The following is a 26016-nucleotide window of genomic DNA, read 5'->3' on the forward strand; positions in this document are numbered from 1 at the left end:
TCTGCTTTTAAGATCTCATCTGTTCTGTAGTTTCACTATAATGTATCTAGATGTGTCTTTGTATTTGTCCTGCTAGTATACATTGTGATTCTTATATTTGTGATGTGTATCTTTCTGATCTGAAAATTTATTTCATGGACTCTTTGAATATTACTTCTGTCCTCTTTTTCTGGGATTTGAAACTCTCTTCCTATTTACTAATTTTCACTTCAGCTCTGTGTAATCTTTTGTAAAAACCATTGAGTTTTTAATTTTAATTACTATGTTTTTCATTTCCAAAAGTCCTACTTCGTTCTTTTTTAGATATGCTTGGTAATTTTGATGGATTCTTCTTCTTAATTCTTTTCCTTTTGTTTGTATCTTTTTCTTTGGGCAATTCATACATATTTAATTCTATATCCTATGGCTGATAAATCCAGTATCTGAAGTCTTTTGGGGGTCTAAATCTGTTTATCATCTCTGAATTTTTCCTTATGGTGCTATTCTTTCCTGTTTGGTGATTTTATTTTGTAAACGTACTCTTAACTGAACCTGTGGAAATCCAGAGGTTCCAAATTGGGCATGTTCTGAGAGGTTTTACATTTGCTCCTCTAGGCCAGGAACTAACTGCCCCTGGGATTTTTTTTTTAACATCTTTATTGGAGTATAATTGCTTTACAATGGTGTGTTAGTTTCTGCTTTATAACAAAGTGAATCAGTTATACATATACATATGTTCCCATCTCTTCCCTCTTGCATCTCCCTCCCACCCTCCCTATCCCACCCCTCTAGGTGGTCACAAAGCACCGAGCTGATCTCCCTGTGCTATGCGGCTGCTTCCCACTAGCTATCTGTTTTACATTTGGTAGTATATATAAGTCCATGCCACTCTCTCACTTCGTCCCATCTTACCCTTCCCCCTCCCCGGGTCCTCAAGTCCACCCTGGGACATTTTTGCTCTCTTCTTGGCTCTTGGCCTAATGTGAGGTGCTCAGGTTCGGCTCCTCCCCTTATTGTGGGTTCCGTGGTCTCCCAATCCCAGTGCTGATACTGGCATTTGTCCTTGGGGCAATTGTGACTTTTCTGTTTACTTTACACTCCTGCTCAGGTTCCCACTTATATATTGGCCTCGGAGGTTTCCCTGCTTTCCTGAGAATCCAGTAAAGCATTTAAAATTATGTTTTTGATTTAAGAACTAACAGTGATGGGAGAGCCCTTCAGACTATGTAGTCTTTCATAACCCCCACAGGCAGAAAGTTGCCACTACCATCTATAGAGCCCCCAAACGGGCATAGTTTTGTCTTAGTTGATATTTACTTACCTTTCTCTTATATACTACTAGACCTCTCTAGTAAAACTTATCTGTTGAATATCTTTGTAGACCTTAACAGAAGACCTTAACAGAAGAAGCTTTTTGGTCCCATGTATTTGTCATGCCTGAAGTTTTTTCTTAAATTTAAACTGGGAGTTCATAATCCATAAAATGTAAGGTTCCTTGGCATAGCTGTGTCTATCACTTGGTGCCTCTTTGCTCTGAATGTCTCAAGTATCAGTTATTATTTTATATATACCACTCCCTTAGCACATTGATGTTATAAATTCCTTCATAAAGTACTGATGTAGATTCAGAAAATAGCATTCTGCCTGAAACTTTGCAACCTTTCTTTTGTTTAAAAAAAAATGTTTCTGTTTTGGCCTTTGGCCAAAAGTTATAAAGTTCTTACCTGACCATAATTTCCCTGATTTCCCCCTATTCGTCTGCAAACAAGTATCTTTTTTCCTGTCTGGAGATCAGAGTTCAGGACTGAATGACACAGTGGCTATTTGTACTACATTCTAACACAGTTCTCTGGTTTTCCTTCTTCTACTTGTTTCATTTCTCAATACCTGTTTTAATGCAGTACCAAATCAGTGTGTTTTCTTGGGAGTCAGCTTTATTGAATTATAATTCATATGATACAAAATTGAGCCACTGGGTTTATAATCCATGATTTAGTAAACTTTTAGAGTTGTGCCAACATCACCATAATCCAGATTTAGTTCATTTTCATCATGTTCCCAAAATTTTCATGAGCCCTTCTTGGAGTTTATCTCCACTCCTCCCCTCCTTTCCTCCCTGCCTCTTGCTCAAGGTAATCATTGATATGGTTTCTGCTCATAAATTTGCTTTTTCTGGGTATATCATGTAAGTGAAATCAAACTCTATATAGTGTTTTGCACCTGCCTGTTTCACTTAGCATAATGTTTTTGAGGTTCACTTCATCCATACTGTAACATTTTTAATACTGAATAGTAGTTCATCTTAGGCATATACCACATTTTGTTTATCCATTTACCAGTTGATCATTTGAATTGCTTCCAGTTTAGGGCTATTATGCAAAATGCTGCCATGAATATCCATAAACATGTCTTAATGTGAACATGTTTTCATTTATCTTGGGTGAGTTCATACAAGTGGAATTGCTGTTTCTTTTAAGAAACTACCAAAATGTTATCCACAGGGGCTGTACTATGTTATATTCCTATCATCAGTACTGTATGAGGTTTCTGCTTTCTCATCATCTTCTCCAGCACTTCGTGTTGTCTTTCTCTTTGATTATAGCCATTCTCCGGGATGTGAAGTGGTATCTCATAGTATTTAAACCAATGTGTTTGGTTTTTTTTGGTGGTGTTTTGTTTTTTTTAAATAGCATTTTCTCCCTAAAGGAAATGGCTGCTCTCTAGTGGTGCATTCCTCACATTACACTTGGGAAAAGGGCATTTATAACAAGGCTGAAGCGTGTTCAAATTTACATTCATTCATGTTGTGCCTACACTGTTTAGCACGCTGAGTGCAATTTGAGGACCAGGTTCAAAATGTTTTCCTAATTACCCCTATTAATAAGCCTCAGGACCTGGTTGGTTGGCTGTGGCTTTTACTTAATCCCTGGAGGTGCATTATAGTCACACCAAGTTTTTGTGCTTCAGATCTCATCCACTTTATATACTCACAACTTTTGGCGTAAAGGTTGACACCTGTGGAGTGGCTAATGCCTATGAAGATAGATAGGGAGAAAAAGGCCAGAAACAGTTTTGTTGACTCAAACTTACCACATCCTTTCAAACCAGAGCCAGAAGAGTAAATAATTCTTACTAGTGGAATGAATATAAATTCCTTTTAATGAATTGCACACAAATGGAATGTCTGGTGGCTCCTTGGTATTTTCAGGTAACACTTTGTAAATATGCCTGTAGAGAGTTGTAAAATTTTAGAAGAATGGGTCTCAGCTGCCCCTAGGCTCCTGGGGCTCTGCTGAAATGAGAGCACCATGCACATTAAAAGCAGTGAAGAAATTGAGCTTAAGGAAGGAAACTAGCCAGGGACTAACTTAAGGGATGGTAAGTAAATAAAGATGTGGCTTCAGGAAATTAGGGTAGTAGAACTAAACATTTAATGGTTTAAAGTAAGAACTTACAAGTTTTGCTTTAATGCAACAGGATATCATGTTTTTTTAAGTGGAGAGAATGTACGTATGTGAAATTTCCCTAACCTCTTATGCCTTAGCACAATGCATTTACCTAACAATGCATTTTGCTCTCCTGACAGGTCTGTAAAATGATCATATATATGTGTATACATACATAGCACACACACACAGATGCCTGAATACAAAATAGTAGAAAGCATGATGGATGGGCCTGCTCATGGCTGATTTGCTGCTTCAGTCAAATGGAGGCAAGAGTAGAGGCCAGACTATGCATCTGTGAGTGACATTTTGGTACACAGTAATTGTACTCTATAGTAAATGGAATTATGTTATCAATTGGGGTGGCTAAAGGGGTATAAGATATAGGATAGGAGATACATAGTTTATTCAATTTCATGATAAGCACTGGATAGGAGGGAAATTGATATATTGGGGGGATTAAAATAATTTTAAACATGCATTAGAACTTTAAAAATGTTGCTATAACGAATATTGTTTTTCAAAGGATTAATATGTGGAGATTTTGACTAATCCAATGTCATCATTGCCAAAACAAAATGACTTACAGAGATACTGTTATTTAACAAATTTTTATCCTCAGTCTTTGTGTTTTGGAACCAAGTCTGGTGATTTATATGAACAGAATTGTTTAACTCTCCCCAGAAAAACTATCATAAAGTAAGTAGGGTGTGTGTATCCTTGCCCATCCAGTTCTGCAAAGCATGATAATGACTAATTTGAAAGGTGATTTTAAAAATACAAACTATGGAAAGTACACAGCACATGTAGCTTAACACACGTTCCTCTCCACTTCATATTTTCACTTTCTAGGTCTGTTGTGCTAAAGGGATGGGAATGTATCATGAAACATAAGAGAAGTGTTGTCCTCTAACGGATAAGCTGGCTTATGCCATGCTGTCAAGCTTGAAATAACTCAGTCTGAACAGTATAGCCACAATGGTGGCTTTAGAATAGCATCTAGGTTAGAGAGGGCCACTGAAGGCAGGGACAGTGGCTGTTTGAATGGGAAAATACCAGATCTGAAGTCACCTGTCACTTGCATGGAGAAGAGACATGCAGTTCAGAAGCTGGGCACCCTTACTTACGCTTTATGCCAACATACCTCCTGAAGCATGTCACTTTGCACAGAGCAGTCAAACTATTGAACGGATGGAGTGACTCTCACAGGGATGAAAAGTCAGTCTTCCCTTGCTTTTTTTAAAAAAATAATTTAATTAATTATTTATTTTTGGCTGCGTTGGGTCTTCGTTGCTGCGCGCGGGCTTTCTCTAGTTGCGGCGAGCGGGGGCTACTCTCCGTTGCAGTGCGGTGGCTTCTCTTGTTGCGGAGCACAGGCTCTAGGCGCGCAGGCTTCAGTAGTTGCGGCTTGTGGGCTCAGTAGTTGTGGCTCACGGGCTCTAGAGCGCAGGCTAAGTAGTTGTGGCGCACGGGCTTAGTTGCTCTGTGGTATGTGGGATCTTCCCAGACCAGGGCTCGAACCCGTGTCCCCTGCATTGGCAGGCGGATTAACCACTGTGCCACCAGGGAAGCCTTGTCTTCCCTTGCTTTTTACCTTCATTTAAAATAAGCAAATAGAAAATTAATAGGACTAGTCAAGTAAGGCTCAGGACTGTACTATCAAAGTTTAGATGAGATCCATGGGCCAGAGAGAAACCTATGGTGAAATTCATTCTGTACATCCAGTGGGTTTTCAAAACTTTCCAGTATTTTACAGCTTCTAATTTATCCAGGACAAATGTCATTTGCTTGGACCAAGAAGTAAGTTTTAAGGATTAATGGAGCTTCAAATCCTGAGGACCCATGTCAGTGATGTGAATGGAGTTTCACTCAGGGATTGAGCATGGCCTCCCTCCAACGTTGGAAAAAATGGGAAATGCTCTAAGCAGCTCGTGATGCTTGTTCTCAACGGAACGAACTTGGGAAGGGTCGTGCGATCATCAACCTAGTCCAAGTTTCTTAATTTACAAATTAGAAGCAAAAGATAATCTCACAGAAATGAGCTAAGTATAGGAAAAGGCATTCTACAGAATCAAATGCCAAGTGGCCAAATAAATCTGTGGCAAAATGGTTAACTTCAGTTGTCAGAGAAATGCAAATTGAGGTAGTATAAGACTTTTTGCAGGAATTCCCTGGCGGTCCAGTGGTTAGGACTCCACACTTTCACTGCCGAGGGCAAGGGTTCAATCCCTGGTCAGGGAACTAAGATCCCACAAGCTGCGAGGTGCGGGCCAAAAAAAAAAAAAAAAAAACTTTTTCATTTTGCAAGCAAAGCTGGCAAGAATGTTAAGCTCATCCACAGTTGGTATAAGAGCTTTTTTGGGAGAAGTGGTTTGGTGACAAAAAAAATTGTTTAAATTGGTTTATTGTTTGACCCAGAAATCCCCCTTCCAGAAATTTTTCCTGTAATAACACTTGTAGGAATGCAAGACAATGTGTGTACCAAGAATCCTCAGCACAGCATTGTTTGCAAGAGCAGAATAATTGGGCCAGGGGCAGCTTGCGTGCATAATGGGAGAATGTTTAAATAAATGGTGATATGTCTTTAGTTACACAATATTTTACAGCCAAAATGATTAACATAGAAGACATATAGGGACTTCCCTGGTGACGCAGTGGTTAAGAATCCGCCTGCCAATGCAGGGGACACAGGTTTGATCCCTGGTCCGGGAAGATCCCGCATGCCGCGGAGCAACTAAGCCTGTGCGCCACAGCTACTGAGCCTGCACTCTAGAGCCTGCGAGCCCCAACTACTGAGCCCAAGTGCTGTAACTACTGAAACCCACGCACCTAGAGCCCGTGCTCCGCCACAACAGAAGCCACCACAATGAGAAGCCCATGCAACCCAACGAAGAGCAGCCCCAGCTCGCCGCAACTAGAGAAAGCCCACACGCAGCAATGAAGACCCAACGCAGCCAAAAATAAATTTAAAAAAGAAATATAAAGTGGGGAGAAAGTCAGAATATAATACATCCAAATTTATGTTTAAAAATAATGTGTAAGTGCACAAAAGTTCTGGAAAGATGCACCAAACTTAATGGTTGTTTACTCTGGGGAGGAAGGGATGAAGCAGACTTGCTCTTACACTTTTTGCTCTATATGTTTTTGTGTCATTTGATTTTTTTAAAACTAGACTATTTGTAAATCAGTTTGAAAAAAATTTTTTTTAATTCCAAAATGATACTTATGTAGATGTAGGCTTGGGGACCTCTGCGAAACCACTCTACCAGATCACTTACTCCCTTGAGATGCTTGTAAAGTCCTCGGTTACGATCTTGTATACCAAGTCCTACCTGCAGGAGGAGGAGTTTCTTCAAAGACTGCAGAACAAAGATGGGAAAGCAGGGAGTTGAATAGTTAACTGAAGACATTTTTCTAAAGCCCATGCAATTGAGTTCAATTGGTTTTCCAATAATAGTTTGTATATATGTAGAAATGTATGTGTGTGTTGTTTAGATGATAATTTAGCAGGGGAGAGATGCAAACCCATAATTGTTTCTGCCCTCCTACATGTGAAATAAGGTAAATGAGATGTTAGGACTGGGCCCCAGTAATAGAGAAGAATGATGTAAAGCACTTATCCAGAGCAGGCACATGGTCTTTTCAAGCTAAAATAGAATTGTCTGTGTAGAAAGTATTTCAAGGCCCGCCCTCCAGTCTGCTGGAAGGGCACAGGTCTTTATTACCAGAGCCTTGCTGTCTCACTACAGTCTTGGCTTTCAGCTGAGTGTGGTCTGTGGAGAAACCACAAACACTGAAAGAATCCTGCTCTAAGACAAAACAGGCTAGACGGGTAAAGTTATCTAATCACAACCAAGTAACAGCAGATAAACCTCCGATTATATTCTGGTAAAGACCCACTGGACTTCAAAGCTGTTTGGAATGGATTGAAGGGTTTTGAACACCTCCTAGGTGTCCTAATTTAAAGCGGCCTGGATTGTGACAATTTATATTATTCCCAAGAACTATGGCAAATAGTAAACAAATATCCCTTTAAATAATTAAGGCGTCAAAAGTGCCTAAATACTTAGGGGACAGACGCACAGAGAAAAGTTTGTGTCTTACCTTAGAGGTGCTGCGGTAATCCAGCAGTAGTAAAATTGTCTCCCAGTGTCTGGGAGACAGCTCTTACATACCTTGAGATACCAGAATGCAATGACATTGGTAGAAGTCAGCCTACTTAAAAAACTAAACAAACTTTGTTAAAATGTGTCATAATAAAAACTGGAAAGCAAAAGATAATTTGGAGAGAAATATTTACAACATAATAAGAGGTTAATATCCTGAATATATAAATCAAAAGGGAAAGATGAATAGCCTGCAGGGATAATTTGTTATTTTTTTTCACTGCTCAGCATCCTCTTCCTTCATTAACAGAACTCTTCCTAGTGGAGAACTCATTCCATATGATTTAAGTGAAAACTTTCCCCACATCTACCCAGTTAGGCTCTTGAATTGGGTCTAGAGTATTGGTCCTGTAACCTATGCACTACAAATGGCAACTTCATATGTAACAAAAAACATAGTACCATAAGAATGAAAATGTAAATGAAAACATCAGAAGACAGTCTCCCACCTATCAAATTGGGTGATTTTTTTTCCTTTTTGTGTTTTCCAAACATAATACCCATGATTGGTAAAGGACCGGATTATTAATGCATGCTAAAATCACTAAGTGAAACGTGGTTGCCACAGGGCAAAGCCCATATTTGTAAGAGTTTTGGTGATCATATCCTCACCAAAGACTCAAAGTAAGCATCACTAACAGGATGATTTTAGGTGTCTCCTGATGTGATGCAACATGAAATACACAGCACCACCTGTGAAAGATTCTTGCCAAATACAATCAAGCTTCTACACCTAACCCAGGGACTTCCCTGGCGGTCCAGTGGTTAAGACTTCGCCTTCCAATGCAGGGGGTGCAGGTTCGATCCCTGGTTGGGGAGCTAAGATCCCACATGCCTCGCAGCCAAAAACCCAAAACATACAACAGAAGCAATATTGTAACAAATTCAATAAAGACTTTAAAAATGGTCCACATCAAAAAAATATTTAAAATAAAATAAACCTCACTCAGTTTATAGGAAATCTATATAGGAGATACAGATATGAATTAACGGACTCTTAGGGAAAAACAGTGCCAAGATGTAGGACCTTGTATTAAAAAGGTGTGTTTTTTTTGTTCTGGATTAACAGAGAGACATGACAACCAAATGCAATGCCTGAAACTTGAGTCCTGGCTCAAAAAAAAAAAAAGGAAAAAAAAAAAAAAGCTGTAAGACCTCTGGGGGACAATTACAGAAATTTGAATATGAACTGAATATCAGATGTTGAGAAATTTTCTTAGCTGATATAATTGTATTGTGATCCTGCTGGAAAATGTCCTAGGAAATGCATGCTGAAGTCTTTAGGGGTGAAGCATAAATATACACAAACATACATTTACATAAAGAAAATATGGTGAAATACTGTTGAATCTGCCGAACTAGTTTGCTTCAGGGATGGCCATGGGAGCATTCTTCATACTATCCCCAAATTAGAGACAGTCTCAATGTTTAACAAGGGGGTTGGTTAAATAAACTGGTACAACCATGCAGTGGACAACTACTACTGAAAATGTATGAGACAAGATGTGACAATGGGAAGTTTTTGTGAAAAAAATGAAAACCCAGAAGAGGTTTTATGACTCATGTTTTAAGGCCTAGTTCAAGTGAGAGCTCTTCCCTCAGTCTTCCCTTTAGTCTGAAGCGGGACTAAAACTTTCCCTTTCCCGCACTTGCCATTGCATGCTCACCACAGTTATTGCTGGCTTGTCAACTCTACTGTGAGCTTGCCAAAGGTGGGTCCCTGTTTGTTCATTAGGACTGATATAAGTAGAGGTCAACCTAACGTAAGGAAGAAAAAAAGAATCAAAGAGGAAGAGGTGGGTAGCAAGATCTTTATCAGTGTTCAGTCAAAGACTGGAGGGTCACCTGTTGGGATATTGCGGTGCAGTGAGGGGAGGGAGGAAGTCTAAAAAGGCCACCAGTCTTGAGTGTTTATGGCAGAGGCACCATGCTAAGCACACTCTGTACACCATCTAATGTGATCCTCAGCCCCTTACTAGGTAGACACCAAAGCCGTAACTAAGTTTATGAGAAAAGAAACCCAGAGAGGTTAAGTAACTTGCCCATGGTCACACAGCAAACCAGAGAGCCAGGATTCAAATTTAGGAAGTCATCTTTCAGCACCTAGAGTATCATTTCTTTTGGAGTGGCAAAGGGAAGAGAAACCAGATGGACTTTAGATTTCTTCCCATACCAACCTTCTAGAAATATGTCTCCCCATACCCAGCAAACAAATTGAAAATAGGCAAATTTGGTCACTGTTGCACCTGGCAGTTGATGTTAAGATAAGCAACACTGGTGGTATTAGGCTAATTTGTGATTGAGGTCTTTTCTTTTTTTTTAATTATTTATTTATGGCTGCATTGGGTCTTCGTTGCTGCGTGCCGGCTTTTAGTTGCAGAGAGCGGGGGCTACTCTCCATTACAGTGCACGGGCTTCTCATTGCGGTGGCTTCTCTCACTGCGGAGCACAGGCTCCAGGCACGTGGGCTTCCATAGTCGTGGCTCACGGGCTCTAGAGCACAGGCTCAGCAGTTGTGCCGCACGGGCTTAGTTGCTCGGTGGCATGTGAGATCTCTCTGGACCAGGGCTCGAACCCGTGTCCCCTGCATTGGCAAGAGGATTCTTAACCACTGCACCACCAGTGCAGTGATTGAGATCTTGAAAATAAAGTGAACAGAAAGATGAGCTACCCTCTGCCTGCCCCTTTCCCACTTCAACAATAAATACATACTGTGAATAAGGGCAAATTATTCCATGTGAGACTCTCCTTGGCTGTACGTGGTAACTACATATAGCAATTTTAGGAATTACTTTATTCAAGCAAAGTGAAAGCATGGATTCAACGCCAATGATTTCTCTAAATTTTTATTAATTTTTTTTTTTTTTTTACAGCTCCATCCTCTTGTGAAAAGTAAAGAATCTGAAGACGAACAAGTCAATTACATGGTTTTTTTAAACAGCAATTAATCCTTATTACAGAGAACAATAAACAAAAGATCTGTGGCACGGTATCTTTGGAAAGATCTTTTGCAAATTTTTCTTCTAAAAAAAGAAAACTATAATTCTCACAGATCACGTATGTCTCTTTCAAAGGACTGTACAAGGCAGCTAAATTTTATTCACAAAAGCCCCAAGTTTCAGTTCCATTGCTGAAATAGATAAAACACATGGAGTCCCCCTTGTCTGTGCTGCACATCTTCCCACTGAGCGCATCACTGCTTCCCTATCCTACCTACAAAACCATTGTGTGGACTAGATAGCTGGCACGTTATTACACAGTAATTAAAGAAAAATTCATATTATTTTAGAGACAGACCAGTGATCTTCATTTATCAACTGGACGATTTATTCTTTTTTAAACAATTTTAATAATACCAAGATTTGACTTTCCTCTAAAGTTATAAGAAAGCAAAAAATATATAATATAATATAATATATAATGGTAATAAATAAAAAAAGGCAACCCTGCTCAGGTATCATCCAAAACATGATCACATTCAGGAGAAGAAAAAAAAAAAAAAAAACCAACACAAGATTTGGGACACACGTGTATAAACACACACACCAACATGAACAGTGTATACTTGGTATCTGAGGAGGGGATGTGCAGTAATTTTAACAATACATGTTGATGGCCTAAACAAAAGGCGAGTACTGCCTTTTGTTCTTAAACAAAAGTTAATTAACAAAAGTTAATACTGCCTGTATTCAGCATCACTTAAACATCTACTTGTAAGCAAAGCAAGTTATCTTCCTTAGGTCAGCCACTGCCTGGTCTGACCAGTGCAGCTCGGCCAGCCTCGCTGTCAGTGGTCTTATTTCTCTGTCCTTCCAGGTCGATACAGTAATATCTAGGCTCCCAGGGAGCTGTAAGTTTCCTTCCTGCTGTCTTGGGTAGAGAAATACAGGCACTTCTCTACCCAGCACGGTACCTGTTGATATCCAACACACCGCGAACAGAATAGAGTGGCTTTCCCCAGGACAACAGGAAATTTACAGCTACCTTAAGAGAAGTGGTAGATGGGTGCTTGTCAACGCCTCGTAAATACGAACTAAAGAGCATGGCCAGTGGTCACAATTCGTTCTCGGATTTTCGGTGACTGACACAACTGGATTGGATATTTGAGGTGTATATGGTAGAAATACCACTTGCAATGTTTGAAGGAAAATCCCCAACACCATGTTTGTTATTCTGCCACTCCGCCTCCCACAAACAAAATGACAAAAGTATAGGAAAAAAATCTGCATCCACAAATTCTAAGTAGGACCAAAAACAAGAGGCAACCACTAGAGCAAGAGAGAAAGGGACCAAGTACCGCTATAATCCTGACACCCCACCACAACCACAATGAGGAAATCTCTACATCTGTGTTTCTAAAAGAAGGCCAAATATTCTAGCAAGATTTAAATACTGCTCATCAGTGGTAGAGTGTAGGAGATGAGGTGGCAAAGTTTTTCACAGATTTTGCGTAGTGTCTGGGCAAACAAATCCTTAAGAAAAAGTAGAATCTGTGTGGGAGGTAGGGAATCAAGCCTTATTTGATTCATTTACCTAAAGATGCACAAATACACCTCAAACTTCATGAAGCAGAAGAGAAAAAGGTGCAAGACCCACCTAACATCTCTGAAAGCCATGACAAAATGAATACAGCATTATTCCAAAATTAGGTGTGGTCAACAAAGGCACAATAAATATATCCAATTCAGCCAGCCTCTGTGTGTGTGTGTGTGTGTGTGTGTGTGTGTGTGTGTGTGTGTGTGTGTGTCTATGTACACACACATTTCCTTTCATATATCAGAGATAAGAGTTTTATTCATTTTGGAGGGCACAATGGTTTGTTTTTGCTTCTAAAAATTACTGAACAGGAATCATAAAAAAAAAAATAGTAAGCTCCTGATCCTACTAACGTTAATATTTAAGGTACCAATTAAGGCAAGTTTTCAGCCAGAAAGGGGTAGTTTGTTAGCTTCTAAACATCCTGAAATCGGGAATTAAAGGATATAGAACAAGGGAGATAAGTGTGGTCCAATTTGTCTAGGGGAAATAGCTAAACATTTTGGTCAAAACAGATTATAAAATAAAGGTCCTTTTGTTCAAAAAAAAAAAAAAAAATCAGATGCTTTTCCCATTCAGTATTGTGATTAAATCATAGCATCAGCTAAGTCATTCTCCTGTTGTAGTTCTGGTCCTGATAATATGCCAGCTGGACCCTCCCGCTCTTCTACCACACCTGGCATATGGCGGACGTTTTCACATTCTTAACCCAGTGTAATTTGGTAAATTTCAGTGAAGTGTTTTATCGTTGTTTATCAGGGCCCTTAGTCTAGCTAAAATCTTAAATTCAGTGATTCACATTTTAATTACCTCCAGGAAGGACAGAAACATTCAACATTTTTAAAAGTAAAACAGTGTTCTTCCATTTCCTAGTAAAGATAGACACACACACACACACATGAAACTGTAGTGCCAAAGGCAAGTTTTTTACACTCCATTTTTACTCAAGATGTCTTATATTTGTCTGTGAAGTGTGTACTATTACGGTTGTTGTAAGAACTTCACATATTCAAAGGCTTGATTTTATAATCTAGTCCTTTCAATTATCTACCTCAGTACAAATTTTGCCTTTGGGAATTTAAGCATGCAGTGGAAAAGTGCAAATGATTTAAAATCCTTTAGATTTCTATATACAACTGAAAGAGCGAAAAGACCTTATGAACATTAAGGATTCGTCAGCCGCTACCCTTTTACATACTCTACTTTAAAAGTAGCCATTAAGAATTCTTTTAGGTAAAATGCATTTTGCAGTAAGAATCACAAATATTCCATGATCAAAATAGTACAAACTGATCTCTGCAAACTCATTAGTTTTTTAAGGGACAAATAAAATCTTAATATAAAGGTCAGGGAAAAAACACACACACACACACACACAAAGAATAAGGCCACTGAAAAAGCAATTACCTCTTTTAGAAATGGCTGAGAAACTGACTTGGAAATGTCTTCAGTCAGGGGGACACTGTGGCTCCTGAGAAGACACACGCACTCAGCACGGTGTGCATGGATCAGAACCTGTCCTGAAGAACACACTCTGGTGTCCTGTCTCCTACACAGAAGAGATGGACCCACAATGCCACAAGCAGACAACCTACCAGGCGATTACTGTTCATTTAACAACAGGCTGCTTTTTAAACAAGTAGTTTAAAAAGGACCATGGCTCTGCTTTAGAACATCAGTAAATGAAATCAGTCCATCAAGATCGCACATCAAGTTCTTATGCTCAGGTATTACACTACTGTTGTAATGCTCTCGCTTTAACCTAAACATGAAGTAACAGACCTCTGTCCTAGCTAGTGATAACCAAAGAACAGGCTAGATACTGTAAGACACTGAAGGAACAGCTTCACACAAACAATTCATACTGTGAAAAATAAGCATCACTCCCATCCGCTACACATCCCTTTTATATAGTTACCAATTACCAAGAAAGTTCTTACATTCATCATATGGACCTTAGACCTCTTCATCACAAATAAAGATGGTACTCCCTTCTTCACTAATAAACATGACAATGTCAAACATGCTTGGTAGGAAACAACACGTAGAGGGCGGAATGGGATGAAGGCAGAAAAATAAACCAGTTGTAGCGTTAACACTCACTCCTCAATTGTAAGAGATGTGCAAATTCTACTTCTAAAAGGGATAAAAAGAATTGGCTTCTAAAAACACTGCACTCAAAATAATGCTTCCAATAATAACCCTCAAAGTTTCAATGAAAAAAATCTGTGCTTATGGATATGTGGGAATTCTGTTTGTTTGGGTTTTTTTCCCCCCACTTTAAGTCATTCAAAATAAACTTGGTTTAATGTATAGAATCTGGCAATAACAACTTATGGGTAGGCCACAGTTCCTCTTCAATCTAATCACATCTAGTTGATTGAGAACACTCTGGACTGAAGGCATGTGGTGACTTTTTTTTTTTGAAAGTCTAATAAACCACCCCAAATCTCCACAGCCTCTCAGGGAGTTAATTTCCCCTAGACAATCAAGGGCTCTCAAAGTATAGTTTTGCTATAAATATAAAGTAATTTGTAGCAGAAAAATATAGCCTCTCTAAGAAGTAGATTTCATTTTTCTTTGTTCGCTGACAAAACTCTGAGTTGGTAGACAACGTGAGTTACCACATAACTGTAGACCACAGATCAGCACCTCAAATTCCAGCTCTACTTAAACAAAAATTAAAAAGCACTTCAACCATCTGGTCATGGATAAATGTTGGTTTCCTTCTTCCCCAAAGTAGAAAATGCAGAGTACAGTCAATGTGACTGCCTTTCTCTGGAGCAGGGGGTGGGAACGGCAGCGCCCAGTCCTCCGTGGTACATGGAGATGGGGATGCGGATGGGGATGGAGACAGCTCCCCTGTGCGCTGTAGCTCCTCTCTCCCCCAGCCCGACGGGGCCGCCTTCCAGCACAGTTAACGGAGAAATCAGAGCTGGGTTGAACGTGCAGTATCCAGGCAATGGGGGGATCGGGGGGTGGGTTGCCTTCTATTTTATAAATTAGGACAATACCTGGTATTATCAAAGCCACTGTTCAATGGCAGAAAGTGGGGTACAGTGGAGTCCTTCACAACTTATGTTTTATAGATGACCATTAGAATTTATTAAACAAATAGTTCCCCCAAAACTTTAAAAGAAAAAAAAAAATCACCCACAAAACCCTACACCACAATTCACTGTTTAAAAAAAGAAAAATTCCTTCTAGGAATGAACTAATGTGGCTACTGAGATGATGTGAATTTGCTTTCAGAGTTGAAATTGCTCCTCCTCATTTCATTTGCATCCTGCTGGTTAAAAAAAGACGGAAATGTTTCTAGACCATTCATACGCCCACTCGGGCTACATTGCACTTCTGTCCTTTAGGAAGGAAAGGCAAGATCATCTCTGAGGCCAGCCTCCTCATTTCTGCTTCTACAAAAACATCCTGTCCAACCAATGATTCCATAGTTCTTGAGTTTCAGTGAACAAATGTCCTGGCCATCTCATGGTGCTTCTCTTCTCAAGTTTGGTATCCTGATCAGACAAATGTCTGGACTGTTTTGAGGCTTCCAACGTGCAAAAAAGTTCCCAAGGCCTGGAAAAAGTTCAACCTGGGCCTCCATTAAGGTGTTTTGGTTACTTGTTTCAGCCGCTGAAAGCCCTGTCTTGTATAGCGCACCAGGTCCATCAGACTGCTGTCAAGGGCCAGGGCGCACACACCTGTGCCAAGCTGAGCAAAGAATTCTGCAAACAAAGCAAGCCCAACATGTAAACACACGTGCACACACAAAATAAAAGTGAAAACATAAAAAGGCAAGGCTCCAGAAACTACATCCCCACAGTATTCTGTACGTCATCTAGCAGAGCAAAAAAAGAAAAAAAACTTCACAATCTACTGTAATGGTTTGCTAACTCTCCACATCCCTCCACTAGTCTAAAAAGGGAGGAACTAAGTTTGTTTCAGAGTTGACTCCATTATGCCTGACACAGTGGCTGACAGTGGAAAATACTCAATTTATACTTTTGGATCAATGGACACATGAATGAAAATAAACAAATAAAAATACTCAACGTGTTAAAAAAAAGCATCATTAGTTTGCTAAGAAAGAAAACAAGGTTTGAAGAGGCTGTGAGGAAAGTAAGTGGCCACAGCCAGCTGGCCGACTTCTTCCCTATAGCCAGGAAAGAGCATGTCAAGGCTTTAATCTGGTATTTACATATAAGCATTTGCTCAGTGGTCACTAGCACCGACACCAAGCAGTTCCTCTAATAGGTGCTTGACCATCTCCTAAACCTTGGATTTCTCCAAGGGCCTTCTTCACAAACAAGACCCAAGAATATTTACTAAGCCATATTTCCTATACTGTTGCTAACCATCTTTCTTAACATATACTGAAAACAAGCAATAAATGCAATATTTTTTTAAGGATTATGAAAGTTGTATTTATTCACGACGCTACACTTATTGCATTCCCTTAGAAAAATAGAGACTATTTATGTACCCAATTTGCACATATAAAACTTTATATAAATTATGTGTTGCACATAAAGGCCTCTGGTACAGCTAAAATCCTGACACTACAATCTGGGTAATCCTGCTTCAGGGTCTCCAGTTTATCAAGTCTGTCCACAGAAAATAAAAACTGAAACTACAGTCAGTCTTGCTGCTCACACTTAGAAATTATTTTAAATATAATAAAATAAAATTTTCAATTACTCTAAAACCCAAAAAAGTAAACTGGAAGGGGATACATTTTGTTACCAATTTCAATTTAACAGTATGACAAATTCACACCTTATTTTGGCTGGGTCTTTTTTTAAAAAAAAAATCACCTTAGTTTTGACATTATCCTTCTAAGTTGTGGCTGCTTCAGAAGGTAATTTGTCAAAAATATTTACCAAACAATTTTAATAAGTAATAATAATATTCCTTTTACAAAATGGTACAATAACATCTTAAGGCACCAGAAAATACTAAATGTCTTCGGCTATATAACTAAAAGGCCATTCTTCCAAACAGAATAGGGCATATTCACCTCAGAACCAACTACAGAAACAGAAAGCATAACAGAAATATATCCAGAATTTAATGAGAATTTGTGTTCCTTTTTTTCCCATTCTACCCATATAATAAACAAGGAGAATGCAATTTACATAATCTTCCCAGATGAGACTCAACAGCACTTCAAAGATACCCAAACTAATGTTATTTGCAATTTTCTTTTTTTTTAACTTGTTTGCTTCCTTTTAAGCCTTACAAGTGTAGAAATTATAGCTGATAAACAAAAGTCACAAGCCTCACAAATGGAACTATAATATAAAAATAAATCAAATGAAACATTTATTAATAAATGAAGCCTATTTTATTACTTCAAGTGTTAATGATAAAAAAACTTCTGCACAGATGTTGCATTTAAAAAAGTGAAACTACATACTATGTTTCTAGCTTGGTAAACAGATGAACCTGATGTCTTTGAATGACAACAATTGAGCATTGAACAGGACATCTTATGAAGACCTGTAAATTAGAGAACTACTAGCTTAAAGTTAGTGATTATGAAACAAATATGTGTTCGTAGTTTCAGCTGCTTTTTTCTTCCTCAGCCATCAGGTGCTCCATCCATTTTACATTTCTGGGTTGAAGAATAAATGCAGTATTTTAGGTTATGCTACTTCCCATCTCAAATGTGTTGTGCCTGGGGATAGCCAATGACTTTCCATCTGCATTTGCTTAGCCCTTTTGCTAGCACTTCAGTTCAGGGTGAAATAACGATACCAAAACTTCTGAAGGGGCAAGGTGCTAAAGCCACTTCTGATTTAATTTTGCTAAGATCTAGTCACAGACATCTATCTCCATGCCACAGAGCTCAAGAAAGAACTGTGACAGCATGGAGAAAATGTGAGAAGAGTAAACAGCTGCACACTTCCTTTTCTTCAAAACACTGAACAGATGGTGGGAAAGTGAGTTGGTGCAGCCACTATGGAAAACAGTATGGAGGTTCCTCAGAAAGCTAAAAATAGAACTACCATATGATCCAGCAATCCCACTCCTGGGGACATATCTGGACAAAACTTTAACTCAAAAAGATACATGCACCCCTATGTTCACAGCAGCACTATTCACAATAGCCACGACATGGAAACAACCTAAATGTCCATTGACAGGTGAATGGATAAAGATGTGATACATATATATAATGGAATACTATTCAGCCATGAAAAAGAATGAAATAATGCCATTTGCAGCAACATGGATGGACCCAGAGATTATCATACTAAGTGAAGTAAGGTCAGACAGAGAAAGACAAGCACTGTATGATATCACTTATATGTGGAATCTAAAATGTGGAACAAATGAACCTATCTACAAAACCAAAACAGACTTGTGGTTGCCAAGGGGTAGGGGAGGTGGAAGAGGGATGGACTGGGAGTTTGGGGTTAGTAGATGCAAACTATTACATATAGAATGGATACACAACAGGGTCCTACTGTACAGCACAGGGAACTATATTCAATATCCTGTGATAAACCATCATGGAAAAGAATATGAAAAAGAATGTATTTATGTGTGTAACTGAATCACTTTGCTGTACAGCAGAAATTAACACAACATTGTAAATCAACTATATTTTAATTTTAAAAAAGAAAAAAAAAAAGGCCAAAACACTGAACAGAAAATACAATGTTATTCCCCTCCCAATCCCCATGGCCCAGTAATAAATACGACAGAACCATTTACCTTTATTCTTCCTGGTAAGGACCTCAGCCTGTTCCCAAAGATCAAAGGCAGTAAGGACATGGGAAGTAATGGTGACATAGGAAGATGTCATGTTCTGGATGGTGACTGGGGTGCTGATGGTGGCGGGCACGCCCCCGCTCCCCACACCGCCAGCGCCTGACTGGGATCCTATGGAGCTGGCTGGAGACGGCATTGGAGAGAGGGGGGATGGTGTGCCTGTGCTTCTGGAAGGTGGAAGAAAAGAGAACTGGTTAATCACCTGAACTCCCAGATCACAGATCTCCTGTTTCTGGAACTGCAGTCCAAGTCACAAGGCTTCAGTGTGTACTTGCCAAAATGACAAGCACTTCTAAAATCACTTCTACAAGGTCAGAGAGGCACCCTTCACCTTCAGTATCCTGGAAATTTATTTCATAAAACACAGTGGGATGGGGCCCTCCAAATGGAAAAAGTAACTGGAGAGACGTAAGGTGTTCTTCACTGGACATAGAATCAGGTAGGCAAATCTGTATTCCAAGTGTATCTCCCAGGCCCTTTACACATTTTACTCCCTTGCCTGGAATCCCTTCTCTCCCCAACCCCTATTCCAACTTCTCCTAGGAAGACAGTACTTCCCCTGAGAAGATGGTCCTCATCTCCGATATATTCATTCTCTCATCCACTCAATAAACATCACTGAGCTCCTACTCTGCAGGTAGCACTCCTCCAGACACTGGGGATACATCACAGCTTCCTTTCTGTCACCACTTGAACTTGTCTCTTTGCATTTATCATACCTCATTATACTTTTCTGTCTATTCCTTTTCCTGCCTCACAAGCACCTCGAAGGCAGGGACCATCTCTTCCTAATCTCTGCATTTCTAGCCCTTAGCACAGGAGGTGCTCTGGATAAACACCTGCTGAGCCCATCACTGACTGAACAGAGGGCAGCCCACGAGGAGACTGGGCATCAGGGGGACTCACACCGTGCTCTGTGTTCTCCTAGTGACTGCCCACCTGCACCTGCACGCTCACAAGTGCCTTGATGCGGATCAAACGAGAAACACACGTGAAGTCACTCAGACGTTAAGAAGTGATGGATATGAAATGGAAAGATGGGCCAGCAGCAGTGGCCTCGTCACATAGTTACATCTGCCCTTGGGCTTCATGAACTCTAATGGATCCTAAGCGTCCCCAGCAGAAAGTTCACTTTGAAGAACTAGAGCAGAAGCTCCCCGAGGGCGGCAATTCCTGTCTGCTTTGTTTACTGCTGCTTCCCTGAGCCTAAAACAAGGTTTGGTACAAGGAAGGTGGCTAGCCAGATGGTGAAGGAGTGATCTAAAATCACGTGACTGACAACCTGTTAACTTAGAATAATATCTCAGAGGTAGGAGTCATGAAAATTTTCAGAGGTAAAGAAGTTGCTTCTCAATCAGGACTTTCTTTTTTTAAGAGAGGCCATATGGGAATCTCTTCTTTTGAATGTGCTGGAAATGGGGCAATCTTCTAGGTGATGTTCTTAAAATAGCAAAACTCGTCAGAACTGGGAGCTTTTCAAGGAATACGACCAAATTAAAAAAAAAAAAAAAAATACTAGGCAAGTACCAAAGGGAAGAAAAGTCTATCTTCATCTTAAAAACACCCGCACAAGGACTCTGTTTTTCGACAGCTTATGGAACAGATGAGCAATTTCAGTTCACAAAATGGGGGGGAAATTTTAGCTAGAGATAGCTGTTTTCATTCTTAATATCACTGTTACAGACCCTGGAGAAGGTAGGAGGGAATTGGTTTTGGAAAGTTCTTGTTTACTGAAACGCTAAGACAACGTGCTGCATAGAAGGAGAAAGGACCTTGGCTCTGGTTCTGCTGGCTCTGCCTGTTTTGCATCGTTGGGCATATCTAAATATCCTCAAAGCTCTAAAATCTGGACCCTAGATTCTATGTAGTTATCTTTTTATGCTGCCCAACCAGCAAACACCTTGATTTCTAACTATTCCTCAAAAAGGTATAAATGTGCTAATGATTTCAGTTGAACAAGCAAATAAGCACATGGATGTAAACAATTTTTGAAACAAAGTCACAGCAAGAGGTAAAGAAAGAACGAACTTAATTTTGGAAGTTACTTAAATTAGACTGATCATTACCTTGCGATGCATGGAGAAGGTGCCTGGGCAACTTTGGAAGAAGTCTTGAAGAAGTGTTCGTTAAGAGTACGGGAATACTTTATTGCTATATCTTTTTTACAACGAAACATAGCCATGTTCAAAATGGACTGGCAACGCATGCTGTGAACATAAACATAAGTTGAAGTGAAGCATTAGCTCCGATTCATGAGTATCACTACTACAGAGAGCAAGCCACCTAACCTTTTCCCTAATGTTCACCCTAATGAACATACTGGGTTTTCCTCATCGACGCGAGAAAGAATATCGAGAATCTCACTGCACTGTTCACACTAGCGTCAGAAGTAAATACTGGTGAAACAACACAAATATACAAGGATATAACTTAAGTCACAAGACCAAAGTCATCAGTAAAATGGCAGTAGATGCCATTTCAATAATAATTAACCATCAGTGGGATTAACCCCTTGACCACACATCCTACCCTTTCTGGTAGTGATTTGCTTTTCATGATCATTTTCACTTTAAGAAAACAGATATGCAAAAGCAAATGTAATACTATTTAGACAAAGAAAAAAATACACACCATAAAACAGCAAATATTTTCTCCTGTGTTTGTGTTGTGGCATCCGAGAAGGATTTTAATGACATTATGAATCTATAGGAAAATACAAATGTACATCAGGTTAAAAAAAGGCAGTCAGAAAATCCCAGACACAAAGATATCTTATTATGTTTGTTTTGGTTTTATATTGATTTTTCCTGAAGATGTGAAGACATGACAGCAACACAGAAGAAAAATGAGGCTTTAGAGCAACAATTCAGGCCATTCAGAAAATCAGGCGAGGACATGCCTTTTCTCTGACCTGTCCACCTGCTTGAAACCAAGTAGACTTGTATCCTTACTGAGTCCCCTCCTGAAATGCAGGTAATAAACAAAGACGAGAGCTTCAGCTGAGATGAGAGGGCATCTGATAAGAAAGTAAAACTGGAAAAACCAACCCTCCCCCTGAAGGGTTTGGCATTTCACCGTGCACTTGGCAAAATGATGCAGCCCAACCCAGTTGTTCTGCTCTAGCACTTCGTCTGGAATACATTTTTAGTTCATGACCAAAAAAAAAAAAAAAAAAGTTTCTGGATCACTAACTTTTTTAAAGACTCCCCTTTGTTAAGCTGTCTTCAGACCAAAGTTCAAATGGATTAAAGCAATAAAGGTAAGGACAGAGAGGTACTTAAAAGGAAGGCAAAATGAGTCTGCACTTACTTGATGAGGTCTAGGGTTTCTGCATAGATGGAGCAAGCCGACTTGGACGCTGGGCTTTCCAATTCCATAGCAATGCCACACTCAATAAAGGACAAGGCAGCTTCCAGGTACTTAAAAGCCTTCCCAACCTTGTCCGTCTGTGGGCGAAGAACAGGGTCACTGTTAAGCCTAACACGGACTTTTACTTAGTTTCTCACACACATTCTTTACAGAAACTTCCCTCCACTGTCTTCATTTAACTATGGCTAGAGAGAAGTGTGAGAACAAACAAACTCAACATAATAACCAAAGCCCGTCAGCTCTGACCTACTGAGAATTTTCTTTTACTAAAAATTCAGTAGGAAAGAGACAACAATCTTGTAATAAGACTCTACTCTCAAAACCTTATTAAAGTACATATTCAAACTAAGGCACTCAGTACATGGTCCCCTTGTTACTAGTGTGCAATTACCCATCATATGATTTTCCTGGCAAATAGGTTATTCCACACAACTAGAATAATGCAGACACAATTTCTTTGTACGTGTTGAAGTTTATCTTATAATAAGTAAAAAATGTTATGGTTTACAAGCATCTTAGATTTCATGTTGAACAATAATCTTTTTATGTATTAATTTAGAGCCCAAAAGGTCATCTCCTCTGGGAGTCTGGGTTAAGGGCACAAGGCTATCCCCTGGGCCAACAGGGATAAAATTTCAGAGTCCCTTAACAGGAATGTAGAAATATGAATGCAATCAGATATTGGTGGTCATCTAACCCCAAATACATATTTTGTCACTTACGCTCTTCTCACTTGGTGGAATTCAGCCAACTCGACTGAGACTGTGCCGAGTCTCACTACATATGAGACGTCATATGCAGCACACATTGTAAGAGCAACTGATCAACATGACATTTGCAAGGTTGTAGTTTCTGCTAATGTCTCTACTTTGATATGTTCAAAAAGAATGAATGAAAACCATAAAGGTGCAAGTGGAGTGTAAGGAGATGGTGACACATCAGAAAGAAGGTTTGGCAAATAAAGATGGCTACTAATTTTAATTTTTAAAAATAACTCGAGGGACTTCCCTGGCAGTCCAGTGTTTAAGACTCCGTGCTCCCAATGCAGGGGGCATGGGTTTGATCCCTGGTCGGGGAACTAAGATCCCATACGCCATGCGGCATGGCCAAAACAAAAGAAAAAACTTGCTTTAAAAATATTTTTTCTAGAGAACCCAGGCTCAGAAAATTAGTGACAGAAAGAATAAAAATCAAATCAGCATGTCCCAAATAATCAACAGTATAGGGCCTTATTGGTTTGCTTCACTGGTGCAAATTTAACTCTTCAAGTTTACTTATTCAATACCATCTCCTTCATGGGATTTCCAAAATTTATATTGGCCTTAGGGTAGAAACAAAAGAAACTATATTAAAGCAATTTGCCAGTATCCACTTCCTTAAGTATTTTGTAAAGTTAATAATGAAAATATTCCTGTGATAACTCTATGTATCTCCTGAGACAGGGTTAAACTAGTAGAGTTCTAATTTCCTTAACAGTAAGTAAAGTAAGAAAAGAGGTGAAATACACTACTCTATATTCAGTTGTGCACTTCACTATCTGGAACGCAAGATGGTCATCTTTGAGACATTGTGCAAGTAAAGGAGAATATTGTGAAGAGGCTGGCCATTCAGGTTTCTGTCCAAACTGGCATATTTTGAGAGTGGAATGAGCTAACATTACTTATTAAAATGGGATGCAATAGCCATAGGAAGGTAGAAAGAAGATGTACATATGCATAGATTAAAAGCAACACAAAAACAAAGTTCCCTGGAGTATTAATCTTGTTTGAATAATGAAGGAATCTAGTGCCCAGTGTCAAGATAAGTTTTTGATAACTGGCTGACAAAGTACTGAATATTTACTCTTTCTCAAAAATCAAAAGATTCATACAGTTCTAGCAATAGCCTTGGAGAACTGAAAGGAAGAGGTTAGAAAGATACCGCTGTTTGGTGCTATCTGAGGCATCTTAATCTGACTCAGGTCATGCTGGTACAGGGTCACTTGAGAGACAGTGTCTAATTTGTCTTTGACTCTCCTACAGCATCCAGCATGGTAAGGACTCAATCAACATTTTACTCCAATGAATGGGGACCTGATAAAAGGGTCTTGGCCCAGCCCTTCCCAGCCTGACAACAGATGCCAGGCTACAGACTGGGGTTGAAGAACACTGGGCTAGGGTTTTGAGGCCACCATGGACTGATCTGATTCAATCCCCGTGAACCTCCAGAGTTTGTGGTTAGGTTTGCCTGTGGCAGAATCAAGGCAACCGATGCTGTTCTCTTGTGGTACAAAGTTCAACATACGGTATCTGCAGGGGTTTAGTTTGTGGTTAGGTTTGCCTGTGGCAGAATCAAGGCAACCGATGCTGTTCTCTTGTGGTACAAAGTTCAACATACGGTATCTGCAGGGGTTTAGGTGTGGGGAATACACCAAGCAAATAAAGGCCCCAGAGTCTTAGATGCTTAAATATGACAAAGGGCAAGCATTATATAACTATACTGCAGCACAGAAATAAAAGCATTATTTATGTATGCAATTAACAAAACTACCACCTTCCAGAAAGTCCAACAGCCACCAGGCAAAGAGTTCGTTTCTTTAAGGCATGTTTACCAACAGTGCAATCATCACCTTCACCTTAAAATTTCACCTGATGGTATAGGTCCACTGTTCACTGTCAGCCTCTAACAGTGAACAGGGCGTTAAGATAATTTTGGAATGCAAACAGGCTACCTCACTTTTTGAAATGTTTTGGGGTGACCACAAATTGACCAGCTTTCAATAAGCCAGAGTTGTTTTTCACATCCAAAGAATTGATTCAGTGGGACAAGGAAGCCCTCAGGTATATTAAATAAAACACTACCAGGTAGATCAACTTTCATTCATTTAGATATAAAACGTGCAACTAGTACTTTGTCTATCTGCCCATGATCAGATGGAATCAGTGAAGTCAAAACAGTGTCGCTTCCCTAGGAACCCCTCAGCCCTCGCTCATTCCGACCCTGCCGACCCTGCTGACACTGCGGCCAATGTCAGGCCCCCGCAGCCCTTCCCCCCCATCCCGCCCCCAAGCCACAGTCAGTGATTTGGAACGAGACGGCAAGTGTTTGATCAGAAAACATTCCACCAAAGGGAGAAAGAGCCAAGACTGACCACTAATTCTGCTTTGTCCTTCAACCTTTTGGCCTCCTTCATGTGAAAATCTGCTTGTTGTCTGAAAGAGAAGAAAAGACCAGGGGTGGGTCACAGGAACCTAAAAGTACTGGACTGGGGCAAGAAGACTTAAGACGACTGGAGGGGGGGACAAGGATGGGAGGAGAGGCAGGGCAAAGAGGAGGCAGGAGGAGGGGGAGGGAGAAGAGAGAAGCAGCAACATCCAGAGTCTTACTTGTCCAACTTCATGTGAGGCTTCCCTGGCTTGGAGTTACCATTTGGCAAAGAAGGCACTGGAAAACGATTTGCAGTATCTCCAGAAGATCCCTTAAAAAAGATCATCATACCGATCACCCTGTAACATTTAAGACCATTGGCCTAACTGTACCGTCTCTCTAAATTAGCCCAAAATAGTTCAAAAGCAAGGAACTCAAAACGCTGCACACTCTAGCTTGGTCAAGCACCTTCTCAGCTAGATTCAACTGAAACTGTAGATTTGCATTGTATCGGGGACACAGAAAAGCCATAAGACAAGAATGCCCAAGAGAACAGATTATCAACAAAGCCAAATTTAACATTTTCTCTTAAGCAATACATACACACACACACTCAC

General features: G+C 39.8%; 1 protein-coding gene across 11 annotated transcripts in view; it reads right to left on the minus strand.

The window, feature by feature from the left end:
* Positions 1-10423: 10423 nt before the first annotated feature.
* The window catches only part of AFF1 (ALF transcription elongation factor 1), a 205771-nt gene continuing 190178 nt past the window's right edge, over positions 10424-26016 (minus strand). For all 11 annotated transcript variants that reach the window (XM_082391100.1, XM_082391095.1, XM_082391102.1 and 8 more), the window contains 7 exons: positions 25639-25730; positions 25404-25464; positions 22214-22350; positions 21536-21607; positions 20971-21111; positions 18848-19071; positions 10424-15852 (listed from right to left, as the gene is read on the minus strand). In XM_082391100.1, the coding sequence (XP_082247226.1) occupies positions 15731-15852; positions 18848-19071; positions 20971-21111; positions 21536-21607; positions 22214-22350; positions 25404-25464; positions 25639-25730 (849 nt within the window). In that variant the 3' untranslated portion in view covers positions 10424-15730. The remainder of the gene's footprint in view (positions 15853-18847; positions 19072-20970; positions 21112-21535; positions 21608-22213; positions 22351-25403; positions 25465-25638; positions 25731-26016) is intronic.

This window comes from Balaenoptera borealis (genome assembly GCF_965194805.1).
Source record: "Balaenoptera borealis genome assembly, chromosome: 4".
Taxonomy (NCBI): domain Eukaryota; kingdom Metazoa; phylum Chordata; class Mammalia; order Artiodactyla; family Balaenopteridae; genus Balaenoptera; species Balaenoptera borealis.